Here is a 16,865-nt window from a genome sequence, read left to right on the forward strand (position 1 = left end):
ATAAAGCGCTGACTTTTAAAAATGTTAACGAAACAGGACCAAAAAATAACAAAAAGTCAGTCAATAAAGCGCTAGTTTTGTTGACGAAACAGAACAAAATAATAACAAAAACTAAGTCAATAATGCGCTGACTGCTATAGTTTTGTTAATGCAACAGAACCAAATAATGTTAATCAAACAGAACCAAAAAATTATAAAAAGTAAGTCAATAAAGCGCTGACTGCTAAAGTTTTGTTTAACGCAACAGAACCAAAAAATAACAAAAAGCAAGTCAATAAAGCACTGACTTTTAAAAATGTTAACGAAACAGAACCAAAAAAATAACAAAGTCAGTCAATAAAGCGCTAGTTTTGTTGATGAAACAGAACAAAATAATAACAAAAAGTAAGTCAATAAAGCGCTAACTACTAAAGTTTTGTTGACGAAACAGAACAAAATAATAACAAAAAGAAAGTCAATAAAGCGCTAACTACTAAAGTTTTGTTGACGAAACAGAACAAACAAATAACAAATAAGTTTTGTTAATAAACAGAACCACAAATCAACAAGACGCAGAGCCACTCACTGAGTCCTCTGATCCGAGGGGACAACGGGGCAGCAGACCGCAAGAACCACAGAGTCCCTAAACAAAAACAACAGTACAATAACATTAGGACTGCTCATTTGTTTTAATATTAAAATCACTTTGAAACACCAATTGCACCAGTAGTGGACCTAAGTTGAACTGATAAATAACTAGATGGTCTCTGCACACTTGTGCTTTTTTTTATTTTGTTTAGTTTTTGATTATATAAATAATCAGTTTTAGTCTTAAAGTTTTGTACCTTTATCTCTATGCTTGTGAAGTTGTCGCAGCGAGCACCAATGCTTGGTGGCTCCAGAAGCTGATCAATCCCATGAGCGATTCCTGAATCAAACAACATGTTCCGCGCTACAATTCTGGCATTGTTTCCATTGATTAATATGTCGCCCTGAAAATCAGTCAAGAAGACGTGAGCAGATTTACAATCAAACTGTATATAACTAAAATGGCAATGAAACACGGCAAATTAATTTGCAACGATGCATGATATAGTTTCCAATCTTAGATTTGAGTCTTTATAATGCATTTTAACTTAGCAATAACATACATTATGAATACCTTTATAACTGTTAAAACATCAATATCAAAAACAATAAATAAATCATTAACATTTCAAATGTGAGTGTTTTGAAGGAAATTTTTGCCAACTTGCCAATACATACAATTACATTTTTGCTGCATCTGAAGGTGAGCTCAGATCCAAACAATGTTTCCATGCTTTTCTCAGCAGGCAGAGCAACAGCAACTACCTGGAAACATACATCCAAAACCATTTTGTGACCCTTAAAAGAAAGTACTATGGCGGTACCATGTTACAGTGATGCTATCAGATGGTAACACCTTGGTACTTTGATATATAACTTAATTGATTTCAGTTAAATGAATTTCACTGAGGTTGGAGTCTCGTACCCTCTGATCACGGACTATGTGAGCTTTGAGGTAGGCTTGTAACTTATCACGATGGTCTTCGCTGTACAGCCATTTCTTTCTGTCTTCAGGAAGACTGTTAAAAACGTCATCCGTTGGCCAGAACATGGTGAATGGGTAAAAGGGTCGATGCTGCACCACATGCATCAATTCTGCATCCTGTTTGGAAGATGTTTGTAAAAAAAATCATATGGTCCAAAAAAGATGGAAGTGCAGCATAAATATTACCTGTAGGAGCTTGCTGAAGATTTTGAAGCCATATTGTTCAGCAGCTGCGGTAATGTTCAACTGCAACATAAATTGAGTTTTACTTTGTGGAATGACATTTTTATGACGTTTCTGAACTTACAAAATGGTGGACCTTGGTTGAGTTACATACATCAGTGGTGATATCTGCCTTGCCCGTTAGATCGTATGGAAAGAGGACCTTGTCTATGAAATGTATAACTCCATTGGAGCACTCAACATCACTGGTGATGATTTTTGTCTTATCATTGATGTACACAACACCCTGAGAGACAAAAGCAGACACTTCAGATCAGGGTCAGAAAAGAACTTTTCCACTTGGGAAACTGATTTACAAGGGCAGCTTTTATAATCAACTTATTAAATGGATCTGTGTTATCTTTTATATGTCAAATTATCATATTTCTTCAATTAATCTTATTAATCAGTAATTAATTAGTCAGAATACTACCAACAGTCAGGCTGTTTCCAATCAATTTTAATCAACAAAAAGCCATCTTTACCTTGCAATGTGGCACAGAAGCTGCGTCTGGCATTTTACAGTATGTTTAATGATGTTTTATTCTTTTCTAAGATAGAATAATTGTGTACCAAATTTTGCTCAATTGCAATGTTTAATCGCAATCGAAAAGTTTAATCGCAACATATAATCATTCCAGTTAATAGTGTTCACTGTCTGTTTGATTACATGTAGTTTGTAACTAACTGCTTGATTTTTACTGTACATTTCTGCCATAGTCACCACTAACAATCTACTCCTAAATATAATGTAGAAACTAAAATTTTTTTGTAAAGCTGCTTTGCAATGATTTGTATGGTGAAAAGCGCTGTACAAAAAAACTTGAATTGAATTGAATTGAATTTAACTGAATTTTTACCCCAGTATCTTGAATCTGGGAGGCATTGTTGTTCATTTTGGTGGCATTTTTGCCATCGATAAAGAGATAGTTCACCCAAAAATGAAAATTCTGTGCAAGTCAATGGCTAAAGTCAACTGTTTGATTACCAATATTCTTCAAAATATCTTCTTTCGTTCTCAACAAAAGAAAGAAACTGAGGTTCGGAACAACTTGACGGCGAGTAAATGATAACAGAATTTTAATTTTTGGGTGAACTATCCCTATCATTTCTGATTCTCGTTCAGATAATTATTCAATATTGAAAATATAAAATGCGTTTGAAACTTCAAGGACTCACATCTCTAACACTGAAGCGTAATTTATATCCGCTACTGGTAGCCACTTCTTTAACAGATTTGAGGTCTGATTCACGCAGTTCTTCACAACTGACAATGTGGTACCGCAGCAGGTCTGAACTGTGACTTGTATTTTTCCACTTTTCAACCTGCAGAGTCTGTCATGACAAGAAATTATATGACAATAGAAAAAGTAAGGAAGTCATCATGAAATTTTCGATTTGTGCAAATGTATGGTTTATGCTATTTCTAAGAGAAAACTGCCTTCACAATCTTGCAAGCATTACTTTTAAACACAACATTTCAAAAACAAAATTTGTTATGTATTGCCTACTTTTTACAGTCCAATTAATACTGATATAATACTTATAATGTTATAATACTTAGGAGTGATTCAGTGCAGCATACCGAAACATTTGCCACATAATCAGCATGAGGAACAAAAACAGTGAAAGGGCCTTGACTGTACAGATCTCGGACTCTCATTACCTATAACACACATTATTACTGTTAATATATCTCGATTATATCAAGAAATTTGCATATTGTCTCACAAATTGAAACATGCACTTACACCAATATTTCTCCTCAACCATGCTGCCTCAGGCATACGAAGAAGCTCCTGTAATAAACAATTATAAGATTTATTTGAACAGCAGAAGTTGTTGTTTCTCATGTTTTGTCAATCATTATTAATTAGCCTAAAATTCATCTTAAATGATACTTACCCTACTAACAGTTCCTGCACACTTAAATCCGTCTCCTTTGTAGCCAATATAGCATGTGCAATTACGTTCCCCATCCCCGAGGTATCTGCAAACAGCATTAATACTGCAGCCGCCATTATCCTGTGATAAAATAAAATAAAAATGTTTTGCATACAAAAATACTTAATATCAGGTGATGATTTAATACAATTATTTGCCGTAATATTGTTTGTGAATTCTGTTACCTTCCGACAAGGATTAACTGCCAGACATCTATGACCTTGAGAAATAAAACCAGGCTTACATGCGCATGCAACCTGAAACAAATGTAATGTTCAACATCTTAATGTTGACTTTGTAATGTTAACATTTGTTGTTAAGCATGTACTAAAATAAGTGAAACAAACCCTGTTTGGTCCAGTTTTCATACATAAAGCATTTTTGTCACATCCTCCATTGTCCAATAAGCAGGCATCCATTTCTGTAATGAAAACACAGTTATACAGCTTTAAACAAGTACAGACAATGCAAAACCGATAATTGAGGCCAATACAGAGCCCTGAGGCACACCTAAGCACATATCACAAAAAAATCAAGGCTGATTATAATACTAAACTAAAATCAAAGAAACCATAAAAAGCAGGCTAAGACCAACTGAATAAAAACACCACAAGGGATCAATAAAGAATTTAAATGCAAAATTGACAAATGTTGCACAAATGCATTGAGAGATGATTTAAGCATCAAATCTAAAACACAAATTCCATGAATCCACTGGTCCACGCTACCCATTTAGATATTAAAGGAAGTGAATCACACATTTACCAAGACACATAACCCCATCACCAATGTAGCCAGCTTTACATGTACAGCTCCTTTCACCAGGTGATGTTTTTGTGCAGTTTGCATTTATGAAACATCCTCCGTTGTTTGTGGTACATGGGTCAAATTCTGTGGAACACAAATCGTTCACAATAAGACCAGGAATGTGTATTGGGAAAGTAAACAAGGTGAATTTTGATTTCATTGAGGGAAAACATTTTTTATGACAAACTTAGCAAATAACCACAAACAAACCTTTGCAAAATGTCCCGTTACCCTTATAACCAGCTATGCAGGAACAAGTTAGAGGAGCTCCTGAACCTCCCGAGATACAGCTGGAAGAAAAATGTTGCATAATAAACAGTGCTGAATGTGTTAAAAAATGTGTCTTATATTTATGTTTTCCATACTTACTTAGCATTGACATCACAAACTCCATCACAGGCATCATTAACTACCGCTGAAATTGAGAAAAGTTTATGACGTCAAGTGCATGAAGGTGGGAAACACGCTATCTGAAATAAAATAAGTTTGACCTTAATACTGACCAACAGAGCAATTCACTCCCTTCCAACCTTTGAAACAAATGCACTGCCCATTTCCCGCCATACCGTCCAAACATTTGCCATGTTCACAGTGGCATTCTGTCAAATGAAAACCAAGGGTTTGTTGAATAATGCTTCAACAGAATGCCTACGGAAAGACTGTAGAATGGAAAGATTGCTCGTAGATGTTACCAGACTTGCAGTCTTTTCCATATCTCCCAGGTTCACACATCTCGCAGGCCGTTCCGTGGAAGCCCTCATTACAGAGACACTCCCCATTGCCAAACAACCCATCCTTGCATTGACCGTTGTTGGAGCACCAGTTATCCACACTCCCAGGACATTTGGAGCAATCATGCCCAAAGTATCCTGGACAGCAGGAATGGTCCTAAGAAGAAAGTTATCATGAGGTTTGAATCTGAATCCGCTTTGAATCTGAATTTAGCGTAAACCCACTACCAGTACATAATTGCAGGAATTTCTAGCTGTGCAATCTTGATTTCACGCATGTTCAGAGTGCAAGAATGGCTTGCATTTTCACTGTTACCACAAGTGGGCGCTGTAGCAGAGACTAGTATATACTCTTCTTATATAGTTAGTTTTCCTTTTCAGGTCAACAACTGTCAAGACCGAGGAACAGTTCAAAAGATATCTTGAGGAACAAGTATCAACATGTTTATAGCTACCTGAATAATAAACTGCTTAACAGCAAATTTGTGAGATTTTTTATGAGGCTGTGGATAGAGCTAAGTCAGTTTGAAATCAAGAAGAAATATAATTAATTTAATGAATACAACTTGATCCAAGTCTGTGAAATTTTCATTGACCAATAGAAGTAAAAATGTCCAAATCTCTGAAGAGTGTCACTTTTGCAAACTCTTGCATTTTAACTCCTAAAAGGGATAGTTTGCCCAAAAATTTACTCATCCTCATTTCATTCCAAACCCACAAGACTTTGGTTCATCTTTACAAGAAACTTTTGAAGATATAAAGCAGGGGTGTCCAAACCTGTTCCTGCAGAGTTCAGCTTCAACCCTAATTAAACACACCTGAACCAAATAATCAAGTTCTTCAGACACATTAGAAATTTCCAGGAAAATATGTTGGAGGCTGGTTGGAGCTAAATCTTTAGGACAGTGGCCCTGGAAACAGGATTGGACACCCCTGATATAAAGGGTTCATATCTCTTCACAAGGCTTGAATTAAACTCTTTGATATGGTTTCTTTTTATGATGCCTTTGCGGCCTTTTTGGATCTTCAAAGATTTGGTAATCTGGACTTCAGTGGAGGGACAGAATCCTTTCAACAGATTTCATTCCCATTTGAAATCGAAGGATCTGAAGTGGAACTCAAGTCTAAGTGCCCTCAAGTACGTACAACAAGACCGTGCATGTTGGAAAGCACTGGAAAATTAGTTGCATCTGAGTTTGTGTACTTGTTTAGTATGCTTCTGATGTTAAAAAGTAGAAAATGAAGTACCTTTGTTGTTCTCAAGCAGTCCATGTGACAGCCTGGCACACTCACTCTCTTTTTTCCAACTCTTGTCCTGTATTTACAGTTTGACTTCATATTTTGAGGGAACTTTGGCTGTACCTGAAGAACCGAACACAAGGATGCATAAAATTCCTTTCACATAAACGTTGAACTAAAACAACAAAGGACTCCGTCATCTTACAGGTTTGGCATTATAGAGGCATTTAGGTTCAGCGTTACAATCTCCACAGCGACCCTGCAAAGAAAAACTTTCCTTAACGTTGTCCATTATGCCACTTTGAGATTCACCTCATAAAATTCAAATAGAAACTTACAGAAATCTTTAAAAACACAACTTTACTGCAGTGGTTCTTGTGGAGGTCTAAGACACGTGGGATCCCAAACGCAGTGCCATGCCTCGTCTCAGTGAAGCTTCCGTTTATGGGAACGTCATTGGCCATTGTCTGGAGTTTAGGACTAGTTAGTCACGACTAATTTCATCTAAGTGTTGTACAGAATATGAGCAATTGTTGGTTGTGCAATACCTTATTATCAATGTCCACAAAAAACATGATCTGAGTGCCATTTCCCAAAAACGTGTTTTTGAAAAGTCCATTGCCCAAGTGTTCAGGAAAAAGTTGCTCGCCTAGAATTATGTGATATTTTACGATGTCTAGGCTCTGTTGAAAAGAGACACTTTCATCAATTAATTTTATGAGTGAGACTAGAGTGTCTCACTAGAGCAGTAGTCACAAACTTAATTCCTGGAAGGCCACAGCTCTGCAGAGTTTAGCTCCAACCAGCTTGAAAGTTTCTAGTAATTCTGAAGAGCTTGATTAGGTGTGTTTGATTAGGGTTGGAGTTAAACTGTGCAGAGCTGTGGCCCTCCAGGAACTGAGTTTGAGACCAATGCTCTAGCGTAATTTCAAAATGTTCCACTCACCAGTTGTGTCGAGTTTGTTTTTTTCAGGTACTCTTGCATGGCACTGTCATTTGGGACAAAAATGGTATAATCTCTTGTTGGGATATTGTTTTCCAAGTTGTAGAGCTAAAAAAAAAAAACAGAGACAAATATGTTTATGCAACAAAGTTACTTTGTAACTCTTGTACAGTTCTTGAAAACATTAAGTTACATTTCTAGATCAAACACACCAGCACTGCCTGCCTGAAAAGGCTAAATTCTGGCGTGTTGTTCAGGAACTCCATCAAACCAGGAGGAGGTGGAGGGAAATCAGATAGAGCAGGTCGAAGAACCTGTAGGCAAATTTGTTACAGTAAAAATTTAATTTTTAATATTTGGAGACCAAGGGTATTAATTAGGCCAAACTAGGCCAGAGCATTTTTTAGAAGGAAATCAGAGTGTTTCTGGAGAAAAAATTTCAGGCATTGCTAAGAATTTCTAAATGTTTTAGTGTTGCTATGCAGTTGCTAAGACATTCTACATGTTTTTAATGTAAGTTTTGTTGTTGCTATGCAATTACTAAGGTGTTATACATGTTCTTATTTAATGTTCACACCAAAAGCCAAAACTGAATATTTACCTCGCATTACTCACTCTAGATTACTCGCTAGATGTTTTTCGCATCACTCTTGCGAATAAAAACAATAAAAAAAGGTCCCATCTCACAGAGCTTTCCCGCCCCTGAACCCACCCCCTCTCTTTCTCCCACTTTGCTTCCTGTCTAAATACTATCCTATCTTAACAAAAGAAAAGACAAAAAATTAAATAAAACCTTAAAAAAAAAAAAACATTTTCGGATACAACCGGACGCATCAAACCAGACATGTCAATGAGCTCTTCGATGATTGGCTTGCGTGACAGTGTGTCATGCGAATTTTCTGCTCGAGTTTAAAATTTTTAAACTTAAGTGGAAGATGCGATTTAGGCTAATATCATGCATTTCTCGCCAAATGCATCACCCAATTTGAGTATTTCACATCGCCTGGCATGAATTTGTGTTTGTTCACATATTTGCAATGACTTTGTATGTAATCTATTCGCGCTAATAATTAATTTTGCTTTTGGTGTGCACTCACCATTAGAGCATTGCTATGTTGTTGCAATGCAGCTGCTAATGTGTTCTAAATGTGTTTAGGGCTTTGCTTTGTTGCTGCTAGGGGGTTTTGAGTAGTTGCTAGGTCATTGCTATGCCATTTCTTAAGTGTTCTTCATGTTTTTAGGGCATTGCTTTGTAGCTACTAGGGTGTTGCCATGCATTTGCTCAGGTGCTCTAACTGTGATAATGCATTGATATGCTGTTGCTAGGGTGTTCTATGTGTTTTTGGGGCATGCTCTGTTGTTGCTAGGGTGTTATTTACTAATAAGTGTTCTGTGTGCTTTTAAGGCATTGCTATCAAAGACTTTATATATAGGAAGACTGTGCACTTATATTACTTATGAATGGGAGAAAGTGCAACGCCCAATACGGCGAATAAGCCCCACCTTGTAAATGAAAGGGCCAATTGATGATTAGTAACGTCATGACTGCGCATGCTTTTTGGCTGGTATAGCATGAAAAACAAGCTTTTTTTTTAATGGTACTTGAACATAAGAAACAAGCTTTATGAGACTGGTGTTTTTTCATTGGTGTTTTCAAAATGTGAAATTTGATCGTAAGCTTCGTGAATTTGAGAATTTGATGTTTCCCTATTCAAAGAGATAGGAGCTGCACTTGCATGCCCGAGAAGCTTTTTAAAGATAGCTGGCGAGTGAAATTACTTGTCTTAAAGGGACTTTATTGCTATGTTATTGCAAAGCAGTTGCTAAAGTGTTCTAAGTGTGTTTGGGTGTTGCTATGTTGTTGCTAAGGCATTGCTATGTAGTCTTTAGACATGTCTTGATTCCCTCTGTCATGATCTCCAGCTGGAGAGCCCATGAGCTCCTCTAGAGGGCACTCAATTCTGTACCTTGCCATTCACACAGGACTTTATTTCCCATAATCCTTTACACAGACTCATCAGTTGCATCACCTGTCTCTCATTAAATCTCATCATCAGTTCACAGCTGTCTCGCATTAGAAGGACTTTAAAAGTAGCACACACATGCTCTATCTTCGCTGGTGATTGAATGTTTAGACCTTCCAAGTGTCCTACTTTCCTAGATATTGCCTTTCTCGTGTTTTGACCCTTATTGTTGCCTGCTATGACCATCGCCTGTCTTTTGCCTGTGCCTCGGATGTTATTGTTTGCTGCTGTTTGACCCTGCCTGTTGTGACTACACTCTATGAAATAAAGCCTTGCTTTTGGATCCCCAACTCTGTCGTCACGACTCCCTACATTACACTCTCCTTCCATGCAACTCCAACAAATGTTCTCATTTATTGTAAATTAATAATACAAAGTTTAATACTTTAGATTGAAAATAAATAAAAAAAACAGACACAATCTTTGCTTTAAGTTAAATTACCGTGTCAATGATGTGAATGCACCCATTTATTGCCTTGAGGTCTGGAGCGAGGATGGTAGCATTGCCGATCATGAGCTCCTGGGAACATGAGGGTTAACAGGTCACATCAGAGCAGTTAAAGATGACCAGTTTAAGGTGTTAATTAAACCGAGTGGTGGGGTTTGTGTGACCGTTACCCTGCCGTTGCTATTGACCTCCCATTTAGTCTTTCCTAGAGTCTGTACTGTTTTACCAACCAGCTGCTGTAAGTCTTCAGAGGTGTATATCCCATCTAAAAGATGAACTCTAGACAGAAATTGCAAATAAAAAAGTATTTATTAGATTTATTTTTTAAACCTCAGAATTCAGTTCACGATGTCGATCCAAACACTTACTGCAGAAGGTGAGGAAGCCTGTAATAATCGAACCAAAATGACTCCTCTGAATCGCTGAGGTTTTTGAAAGCAGCTTTAGATGGAACCAAAGCTGTGACTCTGCTGTCGCTGTCAATCACTTTGTGCCTCTGCAGATGAACACAGAAATGTTGTATTATATTATTTATTTACATACACTCTATGTTACTACAACATTATTGTAAATTAATTAATTGACAGTTTACTTACTAGAAGGAAGCGGTTGAAATTATAAAACTCAGAGTTTCCATCTAGCTCCTAATAATAAAAGCAATAATAAAAAGATGAACAAACTTAACAATACGTTTTGATTTTAAATGCTGATATTGATCAAAATCTGTTTTTAAGAACAAATCCGTGTATGAGTCCTTATGTTATATTCAAAAATTGTGTTTGAAAATTGAAAAAAGGTAATTTATTTGTGTTTTGACCTTTTCATTGTTCATTTAAAAAGAAATATGAAAACAAATTTTTTTTTTGTCATTTTCCTTTTTCAATGAACTCTCATTCTAACTGACAGAACTGTATGCCGTTTTTCAGTCAAAACTATTTTGTTCGTTTATGGCTTGTGTATGTTGTTCATTTAGTTTATGTTGTTCATTTGAAATATAATGTATGAAAAACAATTATGTATGTTTTAATTCATTTTGTTATTAGTACTAACTTTTAATAATTTAAAATGTAAAAAATAAAATACATATATTGCTATTATTTATTACTACACCATTTTTATGCATTTTTAAAAGCAATGTTGTTAACTAATTTATAACTTTACAATTAAATAAATGCGTCATCTTACCACAAACATGTTTCCGTAACATGTGAGTCCGTCGCCTTCGTATTCATTTTGGCACACGCATTCACGTATTCCTGGGCTCTTTAATTTACATGTGGCCTGAACACATTATCATACTGTTATGCCACATTACACGCTAGCTCTTGCATGTATAAAGGAGTGTTAGCCTTTAAATATAATTTCACCAGTATCTGTATTTTGACAGGTTATTCAGAGATGTACAGACGTATTTAACAGATAAATCTGCAAGCATGAAATACAGACCAGAGAATGGCAGCCTCCGTTATCTGATAAACAGGGGTTGACGACTTTACAGACGATGCCATCTCCCATGAAGCCTTTCTTGCAGCTACATTCATTCTGAACAGAGAAATAGGTTGAACAAAACTCAGTTCTGGGTTTGCAATAGTTATTTTTCTTTTATACTTAAGTTCAGAGTTCTCAGATTTTTCTATTAAAATTCCTTTGGAGAAAGAAAAAAAAATAGTAAACCTTTTAAAATTAAACCTTTTAAGAAATGAAAATAAAAATTAAACCGTAAAACTGTTCTGTTTTTTATAAATGGTCAATATTATAAACAGTCTATTCATTTTTTTTTTTTTTATTATTATTATTTTTATTTTTTTATTTATTTTTGCTCAAACATGGGATCATTGGTTTGATTCCCAGCCAAATTTACATGCATGAACTAATAAAAATGTATGTCTTCAACACAGCGTGTCTATATTCATAAATGTATGTATTGACCAGATGTATTCAAATAAAATCATCTATCAATAGTATAAACGCTGAGGTAGCTGAAAAACTGGCATAACAAAATATTTGTTCGTAAATGAGAAACAGTAACCCAATTTCAAGAAAAACATAACCAGAATTTCCAACAACTAAAATATGCGTTTGTGTCAAATTGACGAAGAGCATAATAAGGGCTAGAGAAGACAAGTGTGAACCTCCAAGATGCAAAAGACTTTCAACAGAAGCTCCAGTGATATTTTTTGTGATTTGTCTGTCCTACAGGTTAACTGTATCCTCACAGCTTGTTCAGTATTACCTGTCCTGGTCCAGTGACTGTGCATTCTGCATTTTCATGACATCCACCACGGCTCTCACTCAAGCAGCTATTGATTCCCACACACAAACGTCCATCGCCCGTCCATCCTTCCATACAAACACAGTTCACCTTTCCTGCATCATACATACATCCGGCCTATAAAACAAAAAAGTTAAGCTTAAAATTATTACTTTTATAATTAGAATTATTTAATCTGATCAGATTTCTTTATTCTTATTATGGTTGAAAAACACAGGCCTAGCCAATGCCGGAAATCATTTTCATGTGTCAGTTTGAATCAAAGGAGCGACTTCAAATCACAAAAATTAGGCAGACATCACTTCAGATTTCAGATTTGTACATGTGAGGGCTAAAGGCAAACTGCTGGAAGAGGGAAATGAACATCTGTCTCACATTGACGTCGCAGCCTCCTCTCTGAGGCTGGAGGCAGGGATTGGTTTTAGTGCAGGTGTAACCGTCTCCTTCGTATCCAGGCAGACAAACACACCTGTAGCACAATGGACGATAGATCTATAACATGCCAAAGATTGATGGCGATTAACAAGTCAGCACATAAACTGGCATTACTGACATGCTTGCTTCAGTGGGCACTGCAGTAAAAGTACTGGGTTGAAAAAATAAAATTAATAAATGTGCCTTGCAGAGTAAAAGTATTGGGTTGTAAAAAAGAAAAATATTTGCCAAACATTGTCTAAACTAAATAAATAAAATAATAAAAACAAATAAATAAATATTTGCCAAAATGCATGTCCAAAATAAAATAAAAAAGTAATAAAATCAAATAATGTGCACTACAGAGTAAAAGTATTGGGTTGTAAAAAAGAAAAATATTTGCCAAACATTGTCTAAACTAAACAAATAAAATAAATGACAAAAAATAAAATATTCGCCCCCCAAAAAATATTAATTAAATAAAATACCAGATTGCAGTCTACAATCATCTACACATCATGCTCAAGTGACACTAACATGGTTTGATCGTTGTTGTAGACACATTTAGCGTGAATGTGGCAGTGCTCGAGGACACTGTCTGAGTTGCAGGGGGTGGGGGTCTGGTCACAAAGCTCCCCTGAAAAGCCCTCCTGACAGGATCCTCTCCTACACACCCCCATACTGCCAGGCCTGTTATCACACACGCCATGGACACAGCGGCAATCTACAGGAGCAAACAGAGAGCGCAAGCAGAGGAGAAGGTCACAGACGCTGGAACTGTACTTACGCTTTGGACAAAGAGACAAAAGGAGGTATTATGAAAGTATATAAGGTATATAACTTCACCTTCATCACAGTTCTCTCCATGTTTGTTGGGGTTTGAGCAGAGGTGGCAGCCTACACCCGTAAACGCTGGTTCACATTTACAGGAGCCGTTCCCATTGATGCCGTCAAAACACTACGAACAGACACATGACAAATAAACACCAGAACTTCCAGTCACGACCGTAGTGAGATCATATTTGCATACTTACAGTCCCTTTATCATAACACGGGTGCTGGAAACCCCCAATGCACGGTTTACAGTCTGGCCCATAGAAACCACTGCAACACTGTGGCGTCTGAAAACAAGATGTCACACGTCTCACAAACTTCCGTAATCATACAGATTATTGGTTATAAATTTAGTGCATTAGTGCCCGCCCACGTTTTAAGTGTCATTGGTTCCGGAAGCATTTTTGCTATTTATATTTCCCCAACAGAATTAAAAAGTTACAAACCATGAACCAAGCCAACTATCTATGAGAAGAATCACAACATTACAAACTTTGATTCGAAGCAAAAAAACAACTGTACAAGACTGCGTATTTAACGGAACTACAATCCCATGAACCACTGTGAATGACATAATCAAATTAAACAATATTGATGTATAAAACTACTCATTTAAAGTTGTTGATTATATGAGTAGAAACTATATATTTTGAGTTTATTGCAAAATATGCGTTTATTTACTAGCTCTTGTGGTATGTTTTGTACAGAATCGTGGGTAATGTAGTTTTTCATCAAGAATTCTGCTGTTAAATGGGATTACTTTAAAAATAAGTTGAAATAATGCAGGTTGATGGCTTCATCTGATGTATATATCATTGATGATCAGCCTTGTTGCATATAGTAGATCTGTCTTGAAAGGTTTATAAGTTATCGTTAAAAAAATATTTACCTATGTAGAGTTTTTACAATTTTACAACAATTGCAGACATTTATGGAAGGGTTGTGTTTGTATGTGGAATCTGAGACCTTGTTTTCATACCCTCTCAGTAATGTTGCAGTATTTGGCACAACCTTCCTCGAATAAAGAATATGACCATCGGCGATCAGGAATTGGTTCGCAGCCTCTCAAATGATCTCCCTAGGTGAAAAAAGCCCAGATGCAGTGTTCGCGTCAATAAATTATGCAGCTCTGCTGTAAACAGTGCTGATGTTTAGATTTTCTTCATTGGTTGTTGTAATTTTGAAAATACATTCTTTTAAAATGTCTTTTAATAAGTACATATTAAAAAATATCAAATACCAGATCAACACTTCCAGGCGGACATTGTGTCTCATGGAGATGGCTGCATCGGACACAGGTACCCTATGAAAAGAAGCAACATTTTTCACAGAATTCATAGAAAATATTGTTGCACAGATGTTTTATTATCCATAAAATTATGTTGAATTGAATTATGGTGCTGAATATTTGTTTTGCTAGCAACAAGTCATGCATAAAAAGGCACCTACAAAAGAGATCCTGCTCCCATTAATGTCACACCGATGGGGCATTATGGGAACTATAGAGGAAGGTACAAGAACGCCATCAATTAGGTGAATGATTCCATTAGATGCGACAATGTCTTTCGTTTCGAGAGGTATTCCTTTATCGCCCAGTAAGACTCTTCCCTGTGGATTGATTGAGAGAGCGTAAAACCAACAGTTCCGTCCTTTTTCGATTTCCCATTATTACAATGTCACTAAGTCACCAAATTTTTCATTTAAAAACAGAATGAGGCCCAACACATTTGTACCAAATTTCATAAAAATTGCTCATTCTCATCAGGAGTTACAGCCAATGCAATCATAAAAGCACATTCACTTACATCCTCCGAGGCATTGATCCTTAAGATCTCATTGGCCATTGTTGTAATCTCAGACATGCTAGCAAGCTGGTCCACGGTAACCTAAGACAAAGATATTTGACATGATGTATGTTATCCATTTCACAACTATGAAACTGGGTCAAAAATTTCACCAAATGTGCTGTTTTAAGACTAGTTTAAAAACACAAACATACATTTAATATAATTTTAAAACTCACTGATCCTAAGATTATACTAAATATTGCACTTATATCCTAGATTAAAGATTTTAATTAATGTCTGTTAGCTTTGTCTGTTAGCGTGTATTGCTAAACACTGACAAATACAGCTACCTTTTGAAAAAGTGGTTGGAAAATGGTCCAAAAGTATTGCTGTCTAAATGCTAACTGCGAAAAATCTTATGAAATTGTACGCTGAGCCGCAAATTAGCAGCAAATGCTAATTTCGCAAGAGCTTCACAGAATGACGTTTACCATCTAGATATGACTTAAACATTTGCCCCAACAACACAAAATCGTTGGCATACACATTTTTGTCCAGTCAAATGCTCTCTAGAATAGGAATGTCCCTACTTTTAATATAACCTGCAAATGACTAGCATTAGCATGTAGCAAATCATAGCGTTGGAGGTGTGACGAAAAGCAAATATGTGCTTCCCCAACTTCCAATTTCAAGAAAATTGCATTCATCAAACCATTTCACGGGAAGCAACGTTCATAAATGCCTCATTTTAAAGTCAAATTAACTGTGGGAAATGATTTTGTATGTCAAAGGAGACTTACAGCAGCCAGGGAGAACATATGGTGTTTCAGAAGCATCTGAAGCTTTGGTTTGGCCTTTAAAACAAAGAGATGAAAGATCAGTGTGTGTTATATGAACAAATATATGAATATCCTAAAGATTTGATTAAAACACTGAGTAAATGTTTGTTCTGAATCATTTGTTTATACAAATCCAACTTAATTTGAGGCAGAAAGCATATAATGGCAGCTCACTTCATTCACCATGTACATAAGACTTCCATCTCTGGATTTGTCTATGGCTGTGTTGGTTGGAACAAACACTGTAAGTGGACCTGAACCTCTGACAGGCAACAGAGCTCCACAATTCTGCAGCATAAAAAGAAAAAAATGTTCTCAATGCTTGGGTTCAGCTGAGAAATGTTGAAAAGGAGCACGAGAGGAGATCACTCACATCAACCAGAGACAGGAATCGATTGAACCTGTCATCCTCTCTGAAAATCTCCCCGATGGTCTTTGAGGAGAACTTGAGACATTAGAACATCTACATTAGAGGGTGTTGAGGTTGGTGCTGTGTGTCATTCATCAGATATTATTAGATCAGCTGCTTGTGAAACAGGTTGAACGGCTTTACCTCCATGTTGTTGTTTGAAGACCCGATATGAGCAAGAGTAAAGGGCTTGTCAATAATATGAATTATTCCGTTGGATGCTGGGATATCGCTCTCAAGTATAGTAAACAATACATCTGGATCTCTCATCAGGATAAAGTGCTGCAGACACACGCACAAATCAATGGATGAATACATAAATAGATCAGACAGAAAAATAGACTGACGAGAGAATGGTGGATAGAACAATAGACAGTATGATAGACAAAACGATAGAAAG

At 36.4% G+C, this 16,865-nt stretch overlaps 1 protein-coding gene across 1 annotated transcript in view; it reads right to left on the reverse strand.

The window, feature by feature from the left end:
* stab1 (stabilin 1) overlaps positions 1-16,865 on the reverse strand; it is a 38,228-nt gene that overhangs the window by 8,810 nt on the left and 12,553 nt on the right. The window contains exons 13-54 of the mRNA XM_016274559.1: positions 16,610-16,747; positions 16,430-16,501; positions 16,231-16,344; positions 16,018-16,071; positions 15,236-15,316; positions 14,880-15,038; positions 14,671-14,733; positions 14,410-14,508; positions 13,631-13,717; positions 13,443-13,554; positions 13,134-13,320; positions 12,558-12,651; positions 12,144-12,299; positions 11,357-11,452; positions 11,096-11,191; positions 10,507-10,554; positions 10,279-10,406; positions 10,081-10,189; positions 9,905-9,982; positions 7,651-7,752; positions 7,442-7,546; positions 7,044-7,178; positions 6,834-6,962; positions 6,701-6,754; positions 6,505-6,618; positions 5,218-5,413; positions 5,029-5,124; positions 4,895-4,940; positions 4,736-4,815; positions 4,484-4,609; positions 4,066-4,139; positions 3,904-3,975; positions 3,680-3,799; positions 3,526-3,573; positions 3,360-3,440; positions 2,954-3,109; positions 1,890-2,021; positions 1,739-1,798; positions 1,493-1,669; positions 1,246-1,332; positions 825-971; positions 566-622 (exon numbers count right to left, since the gene is read on the reverse strand). Coding sequence (XP_016130045.1) covers positions 566-622; positions 825-971; positions 1,246-1,332; positions 1,493-1,669; positions 1,739-1,798; positions 1,890-2,021; positions 2,954-3,109; positions 3,360-3,440; positions 3,526-3,573; positions 3,680-3,799; positions 3,904-3,975; positions 4,066-4,139; positions 4,484-4,609; positions 4,736-4,815; positions 4,895-4,940; positions 5,029-5,124; positions 5,218-5,413; positions 6,505-6,618; positions 6,701-6,754; positions 6,834-6,962; positions 7,044-7,178; positions 7,442-7,546; positions 7,651-7,752; positions 9,905-9,982; positions 10,081-10,189; positions 10,279-10,406; positions 10,507-10,554; positions 11,096-11,191; positions 11,357-11,452; positions 12,144-12,299; positions 12,558-12,651; positions 13,134-13,320; positions 13,443-13,554; positions 13,631-13,717; positions 14,410-14,508; positions 14,671-14,733; positions 14,880-15,038; positions 15,236-15,316; positions 16,018-16,071; positions 16,231-16,344; positions 16,430-16,501; positions 16,610-16,747 — 4,365 coding nt within the window. The remainder of the gene's footprint in view (positions 1-565; positions 623-824; positions 972-1,245; positions 1,333-1,492; positions 1,670-1,738; positions 1,799-1,889; positions 2,022-2,953; positions 3,110-3,359; positions 3,441-3,525; positions 3,574-3,679; positions 3,800-3,903; positions 3,976-4,065; positions 4,140-4,483; positions 4,610-4,735; positions 4,816-4,894; positions 4,941-5,028; positions 5,125-5,217; positions 5,414-6,504; positions 6,619-6,700; positions 6,755-6,833; positions 6,963-7,043; positions 7,179-7,441; positions 7,547-7,650; positions 7,753-9,904; positions 9,983-10,080; positions 10,190-10,278; positions 10,407-10,506; positions 10,555-11,095; positions 11,192-11,356; positions 11,453-12,143; positions 12,300-12,557; positions 12,652-13,133; positions 13,321-13,442; positions 13,555-13,630; positions 13,718-14,409; positions 14,509-14,670; positions 14,734-14,879; positions 15,039-15,235; positions 15,317-16,017; positions 16,072-16,230; positions 16,345-16,429; positions 16,502-16,609; positions 16,748-16,865) is intronic.

Source organism: Sinocyclocheilus grahami, unplaced genomic scaffold (genome assembly GCF_001515645.1).
Source record: "Sinocyclocheilus grahami isolate Dianchi unplaced genomic scaffold, SAMN03320097.WGS_v1.1 scaffold87.1, whole genome shotgun sequence".
In the NCBI taxonomy this organism is placed as follows: domain Eukaryota; kingdom Metazoa; phylum Chordata; class Actinopteri; order Cypriniformes; family Cyprinidae; genus Sinocyclocheilus; species Sinocyclocheilus grahami.